This window comes from Hippocampus zosterae, chromosome 7 (assembly GCF_025434085.1).
Source record: "Hippocampus zosterae strain Florida chromosome 7, ASM2543408v3, whole genome shotgun sequence".
In the NCBI taxonomy this organism is placed as follows: Eukaryota; Metazoa; Chordata; class Actinopteri; order Syngnathiformes; family Syngnathidae; genus Hippocampus; species Hippocampus zosterae.
In genome coordinates, this window is record NC_067457.1 from 7538396 (window position 1) to 7556346 (window position 17951).

The following is a 17951-nucleotide window of genomic DNA, read 5'->3' on the forward strand; positions in this document are numbered from 1 at the left end:
TCATGGCACACTCCTGTGCCACGGCAGACTGGTTGGGAAGAACACACTGTTAATAACTGAGTGAAATGCGACACCCGGACTTGGGTTTCGCATTTCATTTTTTTATTTGTTTCTACGCTTGAAAGGGATTTCCTGTTTGCTCTGCCATCATGCACAGGTAATGATTAGACAACACTGTCCTGATAAGTGCACATGGTCTTATCTGGCTGATAAGATATACATCTTGCACACTTCAACAAAGTGCGCCAGATTGTAACAAAGCAGTGTTAGAATGAACCCCCGTAATTGAAAATATTAAAGGTAGTCTGTGAGATTTTATCATGTTCAAGAGTAGGGTATAACTATTTACAGTTGCTCATTTTCCATTAAATTAGTCAAAACAACTGAATTACACGGTGTCCCTGATTTTCAAAACACAGCAGCAAATTAAATAACACCAATATGTTAAACTAAACAAAATATGGAACCCCCCCACCCACAAAAATAAATCCCTAAACAGAACAACAAAAATACTGAATAAGCAAAACAACAAAAAGCTAAACACGACAGCAAATAAACACACACACACAAAAACTAAACAACATGCTATACACACCAGCAAAAAAAAAACTAGCTCAATAAAACAACTCAAGGTAAACACAATAACAAATCTAAAACACAAAAATTAAAGGCCTGAAACCTTGAGCTCGGTTTCAAGGACACTGAACACAAATAAACAATCATACGCAATCACAATAACACATGTGGACAAAATTAAATCGTCAGTGAACCAAATTTGCATGTGTTCGGAATTATTTGTAATTTAATAAAATGCAAACGCATCACGAAAACCACAGCAGAGCAAGTACTGTCAAAAACTACGTTTCCCATGACCACTTGAGCAAGGACACGTGACAGCTGTGTCTTATCACGTGACCTTCATACTGTTCACGAGTCAACAGTCCGCTTCCGGCGTCTGCACTCGCAGCTGATCTCGCATAACGCAGATCTACTCCATGACTTCGAAATTGCATTCCGGCTTTTGACAAGCGCATTTTGTCAGCTCGTCAGCGTATGGAGCATTCGACACTTGGATGTCAACCAGCAGAGGTCACTTAGCCTCGGCGATTTCCCACCAGCAAGGCCTCTCCGCTCACCGAAAGAGCATCGCTCTTCTTGCCGCGGTGGGGCGGGTCAAACTCGGCCACGGAAGCCGCATCAGCCCGGTCCCTCGCGAGCCTCCCCGGTGGATGATTTGCAGCAAAAAGAGGGATGAATAACCTCGGTGGGGAAGCGTCAAGCTTGGATGTTTCCGCACCAGAAGTTTTGTTGCCACAATGAACGGTAAATTTAGTTAGTGTTTGGAAAAACACGTTTGGACAATTTGCACGGGCGTTTCTCCAAAGCTATTGTCATACAGCCTTCCAGTTTTTGTAACAAAAGTCCATTTGATTTTGCAGACTTTGAAATATTTCTATACTGTTGCATTTCAAGATGAATCAGTTTTAACCTACTGACATGAAAATGTGTCGTCATCACAATGAAGTCTGACCGTATTTGTTGCTTCCTTTCTCCTAAGCAATGTATATTGGGCATGAGGATGCAGATGACACTGCAGTATTTAAAACAATTTCAAAGCTCACACAATTTTATTAATTCTCAGTATGTAGGAAACATGTTATTTTATTTGGGTGTGGCACCTGTAAACTCCACAGTCATGCAAATTGAGTCCAACTGGACCATGTTACGTGGCCCTTATTGAGGGGGTCGATCTGTGTTGTGGCCGCAAGGTGGTCGGTGCTTGTCTTGATGGCAACCCCCAAACTCGCTGGTTTACACTGGCAGAAAGGATGCCATCAAACTGAAGGAGTCCCATCAGTCCTTTTTGGGTCACGGGTTACCGACTTGCCAAGCAGAGCACGGCTTTGGTGGTTGCTCCAAACAATGACTCGATTAAAATAGTAATCGATTAGTTCTTGATTCACACCTTAAGTTTCCAATTATCGTCCAATAAGTTAAGAAATTGCATGCCACCAAATCAAATGTTGTCTTTGTTCGCCTTTTGCAGGCGCTGTGCAGAGTGACGCCAAGAGACAGAACCTCTTGGAAAGGTTACTAGATGCTGTCAAACAGGTTAGTCCAAGTCGCCTTTCCAAACTATGGTGTATATATGTTTTTTTGTGTCGATATGACATTCTATTCAACATCTCTGAATTTAATGAGCCCATTAGCACACTAAATTATAGCCATATTGTCGAACAAGAAAGTGGACATGATTTCGACATGATAATAGCTTCAGAATGTTTCAGGCTGTGGAGTGCAGTAACCCAGCATTTTTTGAAAGTGGCTCTGAATGTTCACCCAACCTAGTTGGTTTTAGGGAAACTGTGTGTGCAGGTGCTTATTATGTAAATTTACCCCAGTGAAGGCTTGCTAGAGTTTTTTTCTAGAGGTGGGCAGGGACGCCAGAGACACAACTACTCCAATACTGTACAAGCCTTTCGAGAAAATCAGCTTGCATTCAGGTTTGTGGTCTCTCATCCATTATAAACCATCCATTGTCTTCCCAGTGCCAAATCCGCTTTGGGGGCAGAAAGGAGATCGCAACGGACTCGGACAGCAGGTTTGCAGCATTTAACATCTCCAAATGAACATTTTCAGCTTCACACAGTGATGCCTTGAGGCCGGAGTGACACGACGTATGTTTTATAAGAGAGGAGCGGTTTATTTTATTTTTTTTACTTGTGAACAAAAATTCTAATTCCACCTCAACTCACTTCGCATCAAGAAGAAAAAATCTGAAAATTGGTCTCAAGCAGTTTATTGCCACTCCTGGTTGAGGTTTGCTGTCAAACTAAACATCCAAAAAGAGAATTACAACATGTGTATACAAATGATGATTAATTCTGTTGAGCTTCATGCTGACATACCAAAGAAAATGCAAAAGGGCTAACGTATAGCATCGGTGTCACGGTGTGATCACCCTTTTTGCAACGGATATATGAACACAAATGGTGGAGCAACAAATTTAGACAGACAATCTAACAATCCTCACAGGCCTACATTCTTATATCCTTTGAATGACTTTGAAAATGACTAATATGACTGCAGATGACTAAATCAGTCATGAAGTCATTGCGCAGTGCTATTCTTCTTTAATTCTTTATTATTCTCTGCAGGGTAATCTGTCTTTGCGCCCAATTTGAGGCGGTGCTGCAGCACGGCTTGAGAAAGAGCCGAGGTCTCGCCCTCACCACCGCCGCCCTCAAGCAGGCTGCGGGTTTCAGCAGCAAGGTTGAAACAGGTCAGAGTTTGGAGTTTACCTGGGTGTTCTATGAAGAGGTTACGAAACAAAAGGGGGCACTAACTCGGTATCCACTTTCAAATCTGTTTTTTGTCACGCAACTTGATGTTTGGTTGGCAGTGGTGACGATCAATACCACTGATTGACTTTCCGATTCGATGCTGGGTAAAATCAGTCCTGGTGCCGATACTGTGTGCCAATATTACCGTGTCAAGTCAAGTCAAGTCAAGTCAACAGTATTTATAGAGCACTTTCAAACAGCCATCGCTGCATACAAAGTGCTGTACATGGAGCGATTTAACATATACAATAAACAGTAAGACGAATCAGTAATAAGTAATAAGTAATAAGGCGGTAGAAAGCACCAAGCAGTAAAACCAATAGCAAATCTAAGTCATGCTGAGTCAAACGCCAAAGAATACAAGTGAGTTTTGAGGAGGGCTTTAAAGATGGGCAGCGAGGAGGCTTGCCGAATGTTCAGTGGGAGGTCATTCCCTCTGAACTGAACAGAACTGAAGTGTCTGGTAATTTGAACAAAAATAGTGTATTTAAACTCAAAGCTCGTTAAAGCATCCTAGAGCAATATTAATGAGACATCTGCCAATTTTTTAATGCTTTTAAAATCAGCCCACGGCCAATTTTTTTGTGTGTGTTTTTTAAGCGCTTTTTAAAATAAAGTGCACCGGAAGACAAAAGTAACGACAATCAAACATTTCCCTCTCGCTTAAATCAGCAAAATAAATTACTGACTTGAAGATTGTTTTCTCTACTTTTGTTAAATTCGACTAAAATGTTCTGCCTGTGATTGATATCTGTACAGGAGTAAGCGTTAACAGACCCGTCAAACATTGAAGTTAATGAAACGAATAATTATTTTTAGCATATTTTTCAGGTGTTGTATTTGTTTCATATTTTCTAATGAGTCAGCTGATTAATCGGTTGTCGGAATTTTATTCAGCCAAATACCGAAATCTGCATCGACCTAAAAAAAATAAAATAAATAAAAATCATCTCGGTCGGTCTTAGTAAAACCAAGACAATTGTTAAATTCTTCACTCTTACCTTGAATGACAGATGATGAAGGTGTCATGTCTCTTTTTTTGACTGTAAAGTGTCCTTGGGTATTTTGAAAGGCGCTTATAAATAAAATGTATTATTATTATTATGATGTGAGGTTTGGAAATAAAACTTTTACGCTGGCCAAAAGTATTGGTACACTGCTTGACACGCACACCACTGATTTTACTGGTTCTGACTTATACGGGGCTGGTGATTTTTTTTGGGGGAACGTTTTGCTTCAGTGTGAATACCTTTCCAATTCGGCATGACAAAAAGAAAGCAGCTGGACAAGTTTCATGTGGGTTATATATTTAGAGATTTGCTCACGTAGCTCTATCATGAGGAAGTGTTAACTCTGAATAATCATCCTCTTGTCGTCAACCCAACTCTAAAACTGTCGCGCTGTTCGAGGCGCCGCGAGTGCCACATTAGCGCGGAAAACCGCATCATATTCAAGAATGCATTGCCTGTTCATCCCACAGTAATGGCCGCCACCTCATACGTGGCTATTAGCACTTGTAATGTCCTCCTTTGTTTGAACCTGCGGCTTTGCGGCAGTCTAATGAAGCCCAAACCATCGCAGATTATAAATTTCACAAATGTCCTGGAGCTGTATGCTAATCATGTGCAAATGAGTTGCGTTATCACTTTCCAAATCACTTTCATATGTCATAGGGGTGCGAGCGTTCGCTAATGCTTATTATCACATTTTTTTTTTTTACTGACTGTTAATGATCACTTTATTGAATACTTTTGCGATTACGACAGTCCTGATGATGCGCCCCTGCCCCCTGCAGAGTTCACATTCTGGTTTTACGTGAAGGAGCATCTCAACCGGCATGAGCTGCAACGCTTCTACTCCCTCCGTCACATCTCGTCGGAGCTGGGCCGGGGTCGGGCCTGGATGCGCTGTGCTCTTAATGAGCATTCGTTAGAGCGCTACCTGCACACGCTGCTCGCTGACCGACCACGCCTCGGGTTAGTGCACAATGTCGCTTTGTGCATTATTGAAGCCTCTGTGTTTATTTTTTTTGTTTTGATGAAAATCCCATCAACTGTGTCTCAGTGGGCGCGGCAATAAACAGAGGACATTTATGAGCGTCCGCTTTAATGCACTCCCTTGAATTAACTTTCCCACTGTTTTATTATTATTTTTGAAGCATTTATTATGAAGACTGGGCTTTCATGCTTGATGAAGAGAGAGCCAGTATGCTGTCCACCATGGCTGCAGGTGAGTTTGGAGACTAAATTTGCACTTACTCATTCAGTACCAGCCAATTCTGGACCAAGTCTGAAAAGACGTTTAAATACGTCTTTGGGAGTGAATGAGTTAATTAGGTATTACATTATGCTTTACACACCCTATATCCTGTGTGGCTGAAATTATGGATGCTGATGTGGACCACACAGGTTTTTATATACGTATTGTCACGTCCTGTCATCCTTCTGGAACAGAGGAAGGATTTTAATAACAGACCTAATATTTAATATTGCCGGTTATTGAAATCCATTTCAATGTTCTCTCATTAAACTTACCAGGGTCTGAATGCGAAGTATCCGGAATATTTTCATTGGTTTTTAACCCTTTCATGCACCCTGTAACCTGATAACATGAGAAGCTGTCCACTGTAGTAACCGCTGTCCCTGAAAAGCTTAACGCTCTTTGCGGACTGAAGGACACTTACCGGCAAGTGGAATTAAGGAAGTAAAAGAACCGAGACCAGACATGACTTGTGCTTTTGTCCTCGTGAGCCACAACTGTAGGTGTTTCTGCACGATCTAATCTAGATCTTATACAACAGAACTGTATTTAAAAACTGGCCATCTTTTGATTTAACGAACCAGAGAGCGGTTCATACAAACAATGGTAGTGCCAATAAAGTCTCAGCGTTATTTTGAAAGTCATCGCGTGGATGTACCTGAGGCAGTAGCTGGTGACTATGTCGCAAACAAAATTGTGAATTAGTGGAATTGAAAGGCAACATTTAATTGATCCATCCGAGTGTACAACTGAAGCATTACTGTACTATCATTCAAATACTAAAGTTCAGTGATGTAAGGAAGTAGTTCAAACCATTTTTACTGGTCGATAAGAGACTGAAGTTGCATCCTCATTTTGCTCTTCCTCTTTGAACTATTGATAAGCACCAACGAGCTGAGGACAAACTTTAAAATATAAAGACTAGGTTGCACTCACTGATCCTACACTTTGAGGAAGTTCCGTCTTCACAAGCACACTCGGTAATGACTTGGCTTTGTGCCCTCCCGCCTCTCTGCAGGTTTGAACTCCATCTTCTTCGCCATCAACATAGACAACAGCGACCTGAACGGGGGTCCGACGAGGGGCGGCGCGTCCACCATCACGCACCTCCTCAAGGAGTCCACGCAGGGCATCGGCAGCCTGTGGAAGGAGTCCACGCAGGGGGTCAGCAGCCTGCTTCGAGAGATCAGCACCACCACCGTTGTGGTGCCGGGGTTCTGCCCGAGGGTGGATGGAGCCTCGGACCCACTGCCTGTCCTGCCGCGTAGCACCTCTGCTGGTAACCTCCACTACGAGTTTGGAAATATGACACTCTGGAAACGTGTTTTTTTTTTCCCCCGTACTAAAGAATTTTGCGAGAAAAAAATGTCATTTTGTTCATACTGTCAGTGTAAATCTGACAGAAATACCGTATTTTCCGCACAATGAGGCGCGACTAAAAGCATTCCATTATCTAAAAAGCCGACAGTGCGCCTTGTAATTCGATGCGCCTTATATATGGATTAAGATTCTCATTTCTTCTGATTTGTGTGATTTTCTTGTATTTTAAATGGTCCATAAAGCACTTTGTTCCAGCTGCAGCAGTTGTGAAAGGGCTAAATAAATAAAACTGTATTGTATTGCATTCCCTTTAGCGTAGCTCCATCTAGTGGATGCATAACGCAATTTCAGTTGTGCCCTCTATATGAGGAGAGTTTTAAAACAGGCTATTCATTGAAGGTACGCCTTATTCTCCGAAGCGCCTTACAGTGTGGAAAATACGGTACATTAGGATGACAAATGGAAAAAAACTCAGCCCTCCCGGCCCTATGTTGTACCCCTAATTAGAATTGTAGAAACCACCACTCCCAAGAACGAAGGACCGATCAAGAAGCCGTGACCGAAAAGGTGTCAGTTACATTGCCGTTCACTTGCTACACACTTGTATCCAGCATACCCCTGACTTGTGCTGAGCTGTAATTGTTGGCTTCAGGAGCGTTGCTGAATCTATGGTGGAATATCCACATTTCCTTGGGGGTGGGGGAATAACGCGAAAAGAAAAAAAAAAACGACCTCTTCATATCGTAAATCGGCCTCATCCGAAAACGAATACTTACATTCATATTGGATATTTACCAATGCGAGTGTAACGTAAATGTTTAGATGTAGCCAAGTAGTGCCCTCGGTTTTTTCCGCAATTATTTTCAAACAATATTTATCAACAATCAATTGCAAGAACTTGCAACCATCAACTCATCGAGTAATCCAATATTCTGCCCAGCCTTGACTCAAAGGGGCCTCAACCATGAATGGAATCACCGTGGATAAATCAGACCACATGAATTTTCCATAGCTCAGACCTTTTTATGCTCCCAACTACGCCGAAGGTTTTTCCGCATGAGCAACACTTGAGTTGTTGTTGGTTTTTTTTAGGCCATTCTGCGGTTTTTGTACCAATTCCTCGACTTCTCAAATTAGGTGATAAAATGTTCTTATTTTTATTGTGATAATGTAGCCGTTACAGTGACTGTGTAATTATTTTTCCCCAGTGTGGGACGAATAAAGGATATCTTATCTTATTTTCAAAACATGACTGATCATTCACCCAAACACATTTTCTTAAGGGTGAAAAATTCGTCGGTTAAACAAAATGTTCTCATTATATTTCACTATATCCCGAAAAGGAATCATTTTACACGATCCAGTAGAACCCCATAACTTATTTGCCGAAGTGAATCCAAGAAGTGAAAGTTTCAGCCCACTCGATACAGGTGGCTAGTCGCATATGACTTGTCTTCTGACATTCATTTGCAGACATCTCAATCTCCAAATGGCGCAGCGGTTAGTGAACTCCCCAATGAAGCGTCTAACCTTCCGGAACTTTTGTGTTTGACCTCATTTAGCCGTCTGCCCTGTTCCATTCCACCGGGCCCGGCTGACACCGTTTCCTCCTCCGTGTGTTCCATTTAGCAGCTCGAGCGACGCTTCAAGTTTTAACTGTGCGGTTGAAAATGGAGGTTCACAATTCTTGCGAATACACAGGAGAGATTTTAGGCTCAGAAACTGAAGTGTTTTTTTACAGTTCGGAATGTGTTTTTGTCGGAGAGAACATCTGAAGCTAAATGGTCCAGAAGTTGTGAATTGGGTCTTCAAAGTTAGCTTGAAAGCACTTTCACTTAACTCGCGTTTGAATTCCCACAGATTCCGGCCTAAGAAAGGAGCGGCGGAGAAAAAAGAAAATCACCAACATCATTTCCTTCGACGACGATCTGGACGGAGGTGCTGAAGACGAGGAAGAGGGCGAGGACGACTTCCCCAAGACTGGTGGAATGAGCAAGAGGCAGACCGATCCCGTTCCAAGTAGCGTGGAGGATGGGATTGACCTCATGGAGCCATTTTTCCATCCGTCACCTTCTCACAACGGGCTGGACGGCACCGCGACACCGACATGGGTTGGGTCACCCCATCACTCTCGTACAACCCCCATGCCGAGGCCTCCTTTGACAGACCGAAAGAGCATCGACAACGAGGAGGAGGAGGAAGAGGAGGAGGAGGAGGAGGAAGAGGAAGAGGAAGAGGAGGAAAAATACAAATGCAGAGCACAAATCCAGGACGACGAGAGAAGGAATGACCAGTGAGTTGTGTCACCAAAACCCCCCCCATTGCCATTACTTCCAGCCATTCATCTTTCTATAGCACTTCCATAATGGGGGCAGTTGCAGCCAGTTCTGGTTTGTCACCAGTAAATGACACTGCTTGGGTGTTAAACGCATTTTTGTCGCGGGCCACATTTTAGTTTCCGTTTCTCTTGGAGGGCCATTATGACTGTTGAACCATATGGAGAAGTCAAGAATAATTGTTGATTCAACGATTGTTGAAGTGACTGTAATGAGGGTTTGGCGACAAGAAAATGCTTACAATATCACTCTTATTTATTACGGAAGAGAATTTGAAATTTTGCCAGCAAACCTCAATCATGGAAGTTGACATGTTTGGATTGACTTTTGCGGGCCAAGTAAAATGATGTGGCGAGCCAGATCTGACCCCCGGGCCTCGAGTTTGACACCTGTGGATTACAGAACACATTTCGACAACCATTCACACCTAAATCCCTTTAACCTAAACCGCCTGGGCTGAGATTCGACACAAAACCTCAGGATTGCGATGCAGACGTACTAAACCATTCAGCCCGACTATTTTTATCGCTCATAAAAAAATAAAATATGGAAGACATGGCGCCTTCTTCAAAGTCCAAATGTCGACGTGTGACTTGTGGGGCGAGTAGGACGCCAAGGTCACTCCCAGCTTGAATGAGTTTGAAATTGTTCTCTTTTTAGGATGGCGGTGGGAAGTCTGTCCAGTGTATCCACATGGAGCCCTGTGCAGGTATTGATGGAGCACAGCAGCTCAGACATCCTCATCCCCCTCAACGCCGCCACCCCGCAGCCAGGTATTGTACTCCTTGTCACTCTTCCGTGGAGACTTTCTGCAAGATTTTTTTTCAAAATGTGCGAAGTTTTTGTACATTCATCTCAAATTGGGGGTGGGCGTGCATGCTACATTCTGCCCGCTGTGCTCTTTCATGCTGCCCACCAAATATCATCAAGAGTCCCTGGAGTATTTCTCAAAAATAACACAGCAATTTGAGCGGGCCACAAAAAAAAAAATGACAGAGGAGGGCCGGAATCTGTCATTTCCGTCATGTTTCAGTCAACTCCGTGGAGGACTCGCCGGCCTTTCCTGCTCAGTCTGAGTCATCGGGGCCAGCGGGAGACTGCGATAGCCTTAGATCGCGGTCACATCTGAAGTAAGCATCTGCTGTGTTCCATATAGGCTGCTGCTATGATGCGAAGAAGACTCTCGTCACTTATTGTAATGACACATTGATGTGTTTCAGTATGGAGTCCAGTCCGCTGGTGCTTTCTGCTTCGTTCAGCGGCACACCGCCAACATCTGCTTTGCCAGAGTCCATGACAGTCGGTGAGCGTTCCAATCCCCCCACCCCCCACACCCCTTTTTCTTTATCTCAGTTTGTTCGTGCTCATCCTGTCTGCCGTGCCAGCCAGCCTTCCGAGCGTAAAATCAGTGGCATAAATGTGTAGTTGTAGTTGCGGTGGAACCACAACTATGAAATCCCATTCCACAGTTCCAGCCCTTCCTGAAAAACGTTTCTTTTGATTATGTAGTAAAGAAATAAACAGATTTTTATAAAGCAAAAAAAAAAGAAAAAAAAATCACTAGCCAGGTTTACACGGGAGACTTTGTCATTCTGATTGAAATCATTGTGAATGAAGAGCTCTGGTCACCTGTTGACATGTGCTATGATTGATTTCAATCTGACGTTTACATGCTCCACTACATTAACTCATTCTCTCCCAAAGACGTTTTTAAACGTCTTTTCAGACCAGGTCCAGAATCGTCTGGTACTGAATGAGTTAATTGGATCAGCCGTGTTACACCAGTGTGACACGCAGGGATTTCATCTGTTTAGCACAGTCGTGATAGTCAATCCTTTTTTTAAACACAATTATCTTATCTGCACCGTTAATGTGCGTGGCCTAAAACGTGTCCTCAGGATCTGGAGGCCGGTTAGTTTTGTGTCAGCGTCTCGCATAATATTAGCCTACAATGATTATTTTCATTGTATATTTATGTGTTGACTATTTGTCCCATTCAGAAAATAGTTGACAGTGTGTCAGCAACTGTGACTTTCCTTGTCCACATAAAAGGGGATCTTAATTGCTCCGACTTAAGCAACACGGTATCTGAAGCTCACTCGTTACTGAAATATTGACTCGCAACACAAAGCAACAATTTGTTAGCTGAGGTAAATATAACAATAGAAATGTTGTATACATGAACAAAATAATTATAACACAGAAGCAAGTATTTAAGATACAGTATTAAAAAAATAAAACCTTAGTGGAAGCTATCAGCAGTACGGTTGAACTGCCTCACCATTGAGGTTTGAATCTCCGCTATGGTGCCCGGTCTATCGTGTACGTCGCTGCGCTATCAAAAGTAAGCCAACAAAGGTTCCAACTCACCCAGGACCTTAATGAGACGCATGCGAGACAGAAAATGTCTGTCATTGTGGTCTTAAAAGTTTTATGTGTCTCACTGTGCTATTTTAGAAACCACACAACCAGACTGCAGCTGAAAACTCGCATTTATGCTAGGTCTGGCGCATTTACACAGTTTTATTCTTGTGTTGATTAATGTGCACTGTGCCAATGAAATACATTTTTTAAAAATGATTGTAATTGAAATATACAACAATGTAAATATAGCTATAGACATTTTCTTTGGAGAATGTCTATAAAATCAGGTATAGCTATATTTACCCAAACTTTTGACAAAATGGGTGTAAAATATTGGCGGGCCGGTTATGATGTCTGGATTATTTTCTGAACAATGTGTGTGAAATTATTATGCAAGAACAAATTATACCTAAAATTTATTTTTTTGAAAGTTTTCACAAGCACTTTTTTTCCCTCCTTTTTTTTCGCACACAAAGTTGAGTTAAATGTCACGAGGAGGGAGAAATAGGTCCCATATTACAAATGCACCATTTTATCCACCTGGTGGCACTGTTGTTCCAGTGAATAGGCATCGACTTAATTTCCGTTTCTTTCAAGGCATTCATGAGAGGAAATGTCAGTACTTTTGTGGCAGCTGTGAGATTGCAGATGTTGGCGGTGCAGGAGGAAAAAAAAAAGATTCCAAACGATTTGCTGAGCCATGTGTGGTCTGGGGTCTTTTTGCTGCCCAGTAGATTGGCTAATTTGTAAACGTCATGAAGTCCACAGAGAGCGAGCAAATATGTACAAAGAGGGAGAGTAGCTGTCTGTGATCACCACTGACCCATGAGTTTATTTTCCGTTTTTTTTTTTACCTGCAGCCCAGAGAAGCACAGGGAGGCAGAGACGATGAGTTTTGTCAGACATCTCAACTCAGAATTGTTCCACATCAAAACAGCTTCTTCTTAATCACCTCCTATGTCATGCTTTGGGTGTCGCCGAGCCAGAGTGCCTGACTTCCGATCACAGCCAAGAGTCACCAAGTTCTCGGTTGACCAGAATGAAATAAAAGCACAACAGATGTATTTTCCTTTTTATCCTCACCTTAACCCACATACATACAAGTGCTCCTCAAAACAATTAGAATATCATGAAAAAAGTGGATTTGTTTCAGTAACACTGTTCAAAAAGTGCAGTGTGTGTAATGGTTACATTCATACCACACAAAACGGATACATTTCAAGTTTACGATCTCTGAATTTTTAAGTACTTAAGACTGTGCAAAGAAAAGACGTTTTAGAAATGTTTGGCGGCCAAAAAATAAAATGTAAATATTGTGCCAACCCATTCAATGCCAAAGACTTTTTTTTTTTTTTTTTTTTTTTGCACGGGTTCAGGCATTCAATCCCTAGTACGTTATGGATTTTAAAAAAAATGGTAAGGTGAAAAAGGGTCTGAAAAATGTCTGACCCAGAATTTATATGGAATGGCAGCAACTACCAACGGGGTAGAAAAACATGATGATGCCGTCCACTTTACTTCACTGCGACATATCTTGACATTAAAATACAACATAGTTTGCGATGCAAGGAAGAGCCTGCCATGCTCACTTTGAAGCAGACAATCTTGAGCGTCGTTTGTTACACATCCCATTTTAAAAGACTGTTGAAATTGAAGGGACTGTTTTCCTCTCCCTCTCTCTCAACCTCACAAACACACTTCATGGCAATGTCATTTTTAAAGCCCCTTATTGAGGATTGAGGGTTGTCTGGCTGTACTCAAGTCCCCGAAGGCTCGTCTCTCGCACCCGCTGTGAACGCGTGGTCGTACTAAAGGTCACTTATTTCTAACTTGTTGACGTCCATCTGTATAGGCTCCCCTCATGGCCGCTTTTTTTTTCCTTTTTTCCTTTTCCTCCCCAAGCCAACAACCCGCGCATTGGCCCAGGGCTGCAAGGGGGAAACTACTTGTATCTGGGGCGCCGCGGATACCCTTCATTAGTAATGAGAACAAACTAGTGGTCTTTGTAATTTGTCACATACAAAAAAAAGTACTGCATAGTTAATTTATTTGTCTTGTGGTTATTTTGAGACATAAAAAATAGATATGAAAATAGATCTACCCATTCAGGGTATGCCTCTGCCTTGTTAAATGACGTTTTCAACTATACAGATGTTAAGTTTACGGCCAATCAAAAGGTTTATACCACGAGACAAAAATTACCGCTGATATGCTGCTCGCTGAAAATGAGTGGAAATGTGCAAAATCATCTTTGGACCTTTTAATAACCTCAAAAATGTCATTATTTGATGAACCTAACGATATGATTTATGCACTTTCATTGCTTCGAGCTCACCGTGTGGTGTCTTTGCAGCGGAGCTGCGACAGGCCATTGTGGCCATGATGAACAGGAAGGATGAGCTGGAGGAACAAAACGGGTACGTCGGGATATATGGTCCCCTTATCTGCGGTTTACAAAGCCAAACGTGCACATGGACGCTCTCATGCATGTGCCATCGTAAAAGCTGTTAGATAACCTTTTTCCTTTCATACGGTGCTCTTTTCCATCCACGGTGAGGGATTTCCATGCTGACTCTGCCAAAAAATGATAAGCTTTACGTACTAGCGAGGCTTGACGCTAATTTCACAGTTGCCAGGAACAGACAACAAAACACTGCAAATCAGTCACCGTAAGTCGCTCCTGAGTATAAGTCGCACCAGCCATAAAATGCATAGTAAAGAAGAAAAAACATAAGTCGCACAGGAGTCATCGTCAATTGCGGTTCCAATGATTGCAGCCTATCGTAATGCTAACTGGATAGTCCAAAAGTTTTTGGCTGCATATTTCACTATTTGCAGCTTGCTATCTGCAGAATACAATTGTCTTTTCGGTGCCATTTTTATTCAGACCTTCTCAGTTGTTTTTAATTCAATACCAGCAGTATTTTAAATTACTGACACTGTCGAAATCATCAATACAGGCCTAGAGCGCCCTCTTGCGGTGTAATGTGAAAACGTAATTTTGTCCGTACTTTAAAAAAAAAAAGGTGTTTTTGACCTTATGAAATGTTTTATAATCTCTGACAGCACACTGCTGCTGCGTGTACTCCCATGTGACATGCACGGTCCATTTGGTGTTTTTGGCAGGTCTCTCCGTAGTCTGCTGGACGGGGAAATGGAGCATTCAGCGGGTCTGAGGCAGGAAATTGAACTGCTGAAGATAAAGTTGGCTGAGCTGGAAGAGAGACACATGGCTAAAGTCCAAGCATTAGCCAGGTAACACACATGAGTGTTCTTAAATAGAAGGCTCACTACACCCGGGCATTGATGAGGTCACATTGTGTTCATAACTCATTCACTCCCAAAGACGTTGTTAAACGTCTTTTCAGACTTGGTCTAGAATTGGCTGGTACTGAGTGAGTTAAATAAGAGAAATCACTCACTGGCCACCAAATGAGTTTAAATTATGAATACGCAAGCTGAATTAAAAAAAAATAACTGAAAATATTTCCAAACGAGCCGTTCTGCATTGCCACTCCACTGTAACGTAACGCAACTGCCCGGACACAGAGTTTGTCCGTGTGTGACATCATCAACTAGGCTAGGCTAAGATCCAAAAGGCACTGCAACACGCGTCATGTCATGGCCAAAATGTTCAGAGGATATAATAAGTCCAATGCCAGGCTTTTGTGATCTTAACTCATTCACTCCCAAAGACGTTTTTAAACGTCTTTTCAGACTTGGTCCAGAATTGGCCGGTACTGAATGAGTTAAAAATAGATTTTTTTGGGCGATTGATTCCAGTAAGATGTTTGATTGGATAATTTTATGAATTGAGTTCAGCATTTGATGTTTTTTGTTTTTTTTTCTCTCCCCATTTTCAAAAAAACAAAACGCTTTAAGCCGCATTTATTGATCTAAATGCAGACGACTAAAGCACAAACCTTTGAGCAAGTTTTCTCATGGAAATAATGCAATTCTCACCTCATCATCAAGTAGTTGCTCTGTTGGAAGTCAAGCAAACTTTAATGTCATTACTTCCACTAACATCTACCCACGTGAACCACCTTAAGCCCTTTTGCCTCTGCATTTCAAACACTGCGCCTGCGATATTAATCGAGTGAATCACACACACTCCATCTTACATCAGCCCAAAAAGCCAAAGATCACAGCTGCTTAGCTACATAGACCCATGTACATTTCCTCTTCCACTCTTTTTAAGAGTCATGCTTTATTACCAGGGTAGGAATTTTTAATAGGCGTCAAGCCTGGATTGGAGATTTTGCTATCCAGTTGCTCCATCTTGACACTTTGGGGAATCATTATTGAGTTTTGTGCTTGGCTATAACCAGCAAAAGCACAAATCATTCAGACTCAACCGGTTTGCTGCAGATTCAAGAGATAAAAATATGGCTCAGGAATCCACTCATGGGTGCAAGTATAATTTGCAATCAATTAACGACGGAAACATATTACTTTTGTCATTATTTTCGTGTCATTATTTTGCCATTTGCAAGACATGCTGTCTCATATATAATATAGACACACACACCACACAGAGACCCAGCTCACACACGCGCTGTCATGCGAGAAGAGCTGTCAAGAGTTAAAAGAGGGAACAGGGTTGTTGAGCGCGCATCACACCTCTCCGGTCGGCAGGAAGCAGACAAGCATCTCTGCAACAACATGACATTTGTCCACAGCCGGGTGAAAAGTATGTGACCCTCCCTGCTCCGAAGCCCATGTCATGACAGATGCTTGTTGCGATGTCGTTTTTTTTTTTCAATAAATATTGACAAGGCTTGTGCGCCAGGATAGCCCGCTAGAACTTCATGGCTTTTGATTTGAAACCTGCTCTTTTTGTTGTTGTTATGCCGGGGGTCGAGTTTCATACATACGTTAGCTGCATCGTTGACAGACATGTAATCACAATCAATCGATCAATCAGGTTTCCCTGTCTAATGTCTCACACACGCTATTATAAGTCTCCACCAAGGCCAACCGTTTTCGATTCATTGCTTTGGGGGGGCGACAAGGTTTTCCGATACTCAGCCTTGAGATGTCTATTGTCAGCATGTGTGCTTTCACGCGATCGACTCTTACAAGTCCAACGAGAATTGATGTCAGAGGGACTCCAGTAATGCTTCAAAGGGCCGAAAATGAGGTTTCCGGTTTCCTTTTTAATGCTTGGAGCTCATTGTCGTTGCAGCGATCTCTGCACCGCTTTTGTACATTACACTTTTATACGTTTCACGGCGTTTTTGCTCAGCACATCCGCTCCCCACTGTTGTCTTTGATTAAAAGGTGGGTGGTCTCAACCCAGTTGTTTTTGTCTTGTATCGTGAGGTCATTGATTCACTGCCATTCGGCGGTAGCGCGGTTGTCGAAATTGCCTGTTGGTTCCGCTGCTCAGACTTTCTCTCGGTGGCATTTTCAATGTGAAAGTTGAGCCCAGTAAATTGCGCTGTACAATTGGGGTTGGATGTGGACAATTTGATTTTTAAGACAATATTTTGTCAATGATACAAGAGTGATCCTGTAACTGAAGGGGAGAAATAAGATACCGGTGTCAAAGTTAAGACCCGGGGGCCAGATCTGGCCCACCATATAATTTTATGTGGCCCGCAAAAGCAAATCAAGTATGTCAAGTTCCATGATAATTGCTAAAGTCTGAACCAAATTTTCAAATCGTCGTATATAATCCACAATCACAGTCATTACTCTTGACTTCTGATTTTAAACCTAGTTATCCATAGGCGTCAAACTCAGGTCCTGGAGAAGGCCGCTGTCCTGCATGTTTTCCAAGTCTCCCTGTTGCAACACACCTGATTCAAATGAACAGGTTCAGACTTGGAAAACATGCAGGACAGCGGCCCTCCAGGACCCGAGTTTTACACCTACAGTATGTAGTTATCCATCAATTTGTTGTGCGCTGTGTATGTAATAAGTGATTAAACTGTTAACGGCCCTCCAAAGTCAACTGTAACTACAATGTGGCCCGCGAGAAAAATGAGTTTGATACCCATGAATTATACACTTACACCACAAATTACACGTCATCAAAGCTCTCCACTCTTGACCTGTGGCGGTAAAAGCAAAATTATTTCTCCGCAAGGAATGAGGTCATCAGGATGCCGCACAAATCGAACCCCGGGGTCGTGATTGGTTCTGTGCTATTGGGTTTGTTGCTCCACAGTGGGGACGCATTTCCATGGCTCCGGCATGCCTCCGACCCTTGTGAGGAGAAAATGCTCGGATAATGGATGGTTGGATGCAATATTTATAAATGAAGGGTTAGGTTCAGCAACAGGTGTCTAAAACGTCATCACTATTAATTAAAACACATGGT

The 17951-nt window shown here is 42.4% G+C and overlaps 1 protein-coding gene across 1 annotated transcript in view; it reads left to right on the forward strand.

Annotated features, from left to right (window-relative positions):
- Positions 1–915: 915 nt before the first annotated feature.
- The window catches only part of snx29 (sorting nexin 29), an 85354-nt gene continuing 68318 nt past the window's right edge, over positions 916–17951 (forward strand). Inside the window, exons 1-13 of the mRNA XM_052070465.1 lie at positions 916–1323; positions 2048–2112; positions 2550–2602; positions 3159–3283; positions 5140–5320; positions 5503–5573; positions 6622–6882; positions 8784–9216; positions 9920–10032; positions 10293–10389; positions 10480–10562; positions 13977–14040; positions 14750–14878. Of these exons, the coding sequence (XP_051926425.1) occupies positions 1317–1323; positions 2048–2112; positions 2550–2602; positions 3159–3283; positions 5140–5320; positions 5503–5573; positions 6622–6882; positions 8784–9216; positions 9920–10032; positions 10293–10389; positions 10480–10562; positions 13977–14040; positions 14750–14878 (1682 nt within the window). The 5' untranslated portion in view covers positions 916–1316. The remainder of the gene's footprint in view (positions 1324–2047; positions 2113–2549; positions 2603–3158; positions 3284–5139; positions 5321–5502; positions 5574–6621; positions 6883–8783; positions 9217–9919; positions 10033–10292; positions 10390–10479; positions 10563–13976; positions 14041–14749; positions 14879–17951) is intronic.